General features: G+C 33.7%; 1 protein-coding gene across 1 annotated transcript; it reads left to right on the top strand.

The window, feature by feature from the left end:
• The first annotated feature begins 256 nt into the window (after positions 1-256).
• On the top strand, positions 257-1,968 carry LOC105620691. Its single transcript, XM_012202181.1, has 3 exons — positions 257-482; positions 1,207-1,498; positions 1,758-1,968. The coding sequence occupies exons 1-3, from the start codon at positions 296-298 to the stop codon at positions 1,966-1,968; spliced, it is 690 nt and encodes a 229-aa protein (XP_012057571.1). The 5' UTR covers positions 257-295.
• The last annotated feature ends 1,489 nt before the right edge of the window (positions 1,969-3,457 follow it).

Genomic DNA, 3,457 nt, shown 5'->3' with positions numbered 1-3,457 from the left:
TGCAGGACGAAAATGCACCGGAAACAATCGAAAGCGATCTAACAACTGCAAAAGAAATTCCTCCCGAACGTGTGATGAAAGTTGCAGCAAAGTAGACGGAAAGCGATATTACTCAACAAGCGATGTTACGAAACAGTCAATTTTCTCCGTTCCGCGGAACCGTAAATCTTTCTCCAATTCGATTTCCGATATCACTCTCGGCATAAATGTAAATAAAAGATTTTATACTAGCAATGTCAGCTACAGCAAAGACAAAAAAGATCAAAGACAAACTCCGTCTTGTAAGGAACCAAAAATGAAGGACGAGAAAAAAGAGGAAACTAAGAAAAAGTGCGTGAAAGGTCCTGCTAAATGTATATCGAGAAAAAAGACTATTGATAAGACGCAAATCTGTCAGTCTACGAAAAAAGACAACAAATTTTATGAATCCGAAAACTTCTATAAGAAGGAAAGTATCAGCAAAGAAAAAGAACTTAAAAGAGGTAAGATAAACTTAATTTAATTATTTAGATAAACTTAATTTAATTATAGTTATTATACGAAGTGTTTTGAGATCTTAGGGATGAACTTTAAGGGATGATAGATCTTAAAAGAAACAACTTTTGTTAAGAACTAACTTTGTTAAGGACAACTTACATTCTCCCCGATGCATTGTTAAAGAGCTATGCATCTCTATTTGCACCGAATGTGAGATATATAATCGATAGTGCGGCAGCATTACATTGTCCTCTGATGATACTAATTTAAGTTTTTGCTTTTTTTATTGTCTTTTGTAAACATAAAATCAAAAGATGTAAGCTGGTATTGTCAAATATAATGCGACCAGACGTATAGGTCCTTAAAAATGTATCAGTTAATAGTGTTGACTGATAAAGTTTGCGTCTAAGATCTTAAAACATCTTATATATTCTAAAATTTTTAGAGTGAATTGTTATTTTGAAGAGTGACTCCCTTTTAAAGATAAAAATCTCTTTAATTTTTTTTGTATTATAATACAAATTTATAGAAATTCTTCAATTTTGTTAAATTTTTAATTAATTATTTTTTTGTAGATGAAAAGCTTAAAGAAGAATCAGTGAAAGCTCCTCCATCACCTAAAGTTTATGAAAGAATTATGGGTTTTTAAAATTTTTTCTTATATTATGATTCATGAAAGAGGAACAACTAAATTCTTGTTATAATAAATTCCTTACTTGTTCGTTGCAGATAAAAAGTCTATGGAACAATTGATGAAGGAACAGATAGATCGCGAATACAGAGAGATAGATGAATGTAAGAAGGATTTTAAAAAAGACGAAAAGGGCAATAAAATCAAAATGATTTCCTTAGAAAAACCGACGGACTTGGATTGCATGATCAATTCATACAAAAAACAGGAAAAGCAGGATATCAAATTTATAAGCACACGTAATAAATCAATCATTTCTATGGACGCCGTGCTTAAGTGGTTCAACATTCAATCTAGGATTATTAATAACATGATTCCAATTATTGCCAAGTTAGTTCTCTCGCTTGGATTTTACTTCTATTGGCAAATGCGTTTTCAAAATTTGAAGATTAAATAATTCAGAAAGAATAATATTCTTTAAAAATTCTGTGTCCAAATATTTTTTATTCTGATTAGTAATTTCTCTAATTTTTTTGTAATTTATGTTGTCGAGATTATTCACATTACCTATTTTATCGTAACTATACATTTGCGATCAATGATCATTTATTGCTGCAATAACGAGTTATTTCATACAACGTAATTATAGGCATGTCGGACTGTTCAATGTAATGTTTGATCGATCGTTCTCTACTGCAAAACTGGATTATCAGGATGATTTTGCTATCGGACGAACTATAAACGATGATAAAGTTCAGAACTATTCTGCGAATGGCGACGATTTTCATGGTGATGAATTGCCGAATTATATTGAAACAGAGTATGAGAACGAAGAAGATGACGTTCACGAGGATCACTAACCGACCGGTTTCCAAAATCAATCGAATCTTACGCAAAGGTCACAGTAAATGTTAATTTAATATAAGTAGTAAAAATAAGTAAAAAAAAGTTTTATTACAATTGTTTTACACTTTGTCATAATATGATATCTTTAATGAATGTTGATGATGTAATAAATAAAAAAATTAATTCGGCTTATAATGTGATTATATTTTGCTCTTTTCAAAATATGCACTTGAAAAATATCTGCGCTTTTTCTTTAAAAAACAATGCCTGCAAGCACGCAATTTTCTTATGACGCAATTTTCTTATGATACATATAAACGTAACTACTTTTCTCATATGAACATATAATGGCGTTAGTAAATATACATTTACATACGAAGGTATCTCGTTTTCAGTCAAGAACATTGTGATCCTTTTGATTATACGGTAATCAATTACTTCATGACATTACTTCGCTATAAATAGTAGTTGATCATGCCCCAATAATATTTAACCAGATTTCACTTTGTAGACGATAAGATAAAATTACTCTTCAGCATGACTTGGATGTCGATTACTCCCCGAGGGACAGATACGAGTCGAACGAGTGAAACGCAAATGCGGAGCCTTACGGGGATTTTGTTCCTTCACGAGACGTCTTTGTAGCGCGACGGAGGCGTGAATGGCAGTGGGCCAGGAGGCCCAATTATGAGTTATTCAGTCTTCGCCACGGGGCACCGCTCTACTGTCGGTGTATGCACCTACCTGGCGCCTCCCCCTTCATCTCGTGTGAGAGTGAGAAAGAGCGAGAAAGAGCGTGCAAGCTGCGGGGACGCGAGGCGGGACGACCGGGGGTTGAAACGCGTAATGTATGGGGTAGAGAACGTGAGGACGTCTCTGCGGGATTCCCTCCGCCACTTATGGGAATGCGATACGAGCTTTTCGTCGGATGCTCTCTTGCGTTTTCGCATTGTTACGCAACCGTCCTTCTCGCGTCTGCGTCACCCTCGTGCACTCCGACAAAGGGAATCAATGTCAATGCGCGTTGCCATGCCATGTACACGCTCCGGAGAGGACAAGGAAAGTGAGAATGCTGAAATGATGATTGAGAGTACGTAATAAACACGGATTAAAATCGTTATGCTATAACGATCACGCAAAGTGTCAGTTCTTTAAATTTGTTTAACAAAATTTTTCGAATTCTTACCATTTTAATAATATAATCATTAGATTTGTGCAATTATTCTATATTTGTTATCATCTCTTTAACAAGAAATTAATTTGAGATTATTAATATAATTTGAACTGAATTTGCCATCATTTCAGGCTTCTGTTCACTCACTACTGTACATTTCAGATTGTGGCGTCAAACGAGAAAGTATACAATAAAAATCTTGCAAAATATATTATAATAATATGGAAAAATGTTTCAATAAAATAATATTTATAATCGATAAAACCAACTTGTAAAATACATTAAAAATTCTTCTTTCATTAATTAATAAATAGCCCTACACACACATA

This window comes from Atta cephalotes (assembly GCF_000143395.1).
Source record: "Atta cephalotes unplaced genomic scaffold scaffold00028, whole genome shotgun sequence".
NCBI classification, from domain to species: Eukaryota; Metazoa; Arthropoda; class Insecta; order Hymenoptera; family Formicidae; genus Atta; species Atta cephalotes.
The sequence above is the reverse complement of the archived record's forward strand: the minus strand, read 5'-3'. Positions and strand labels throughout refer to the sequence as shown.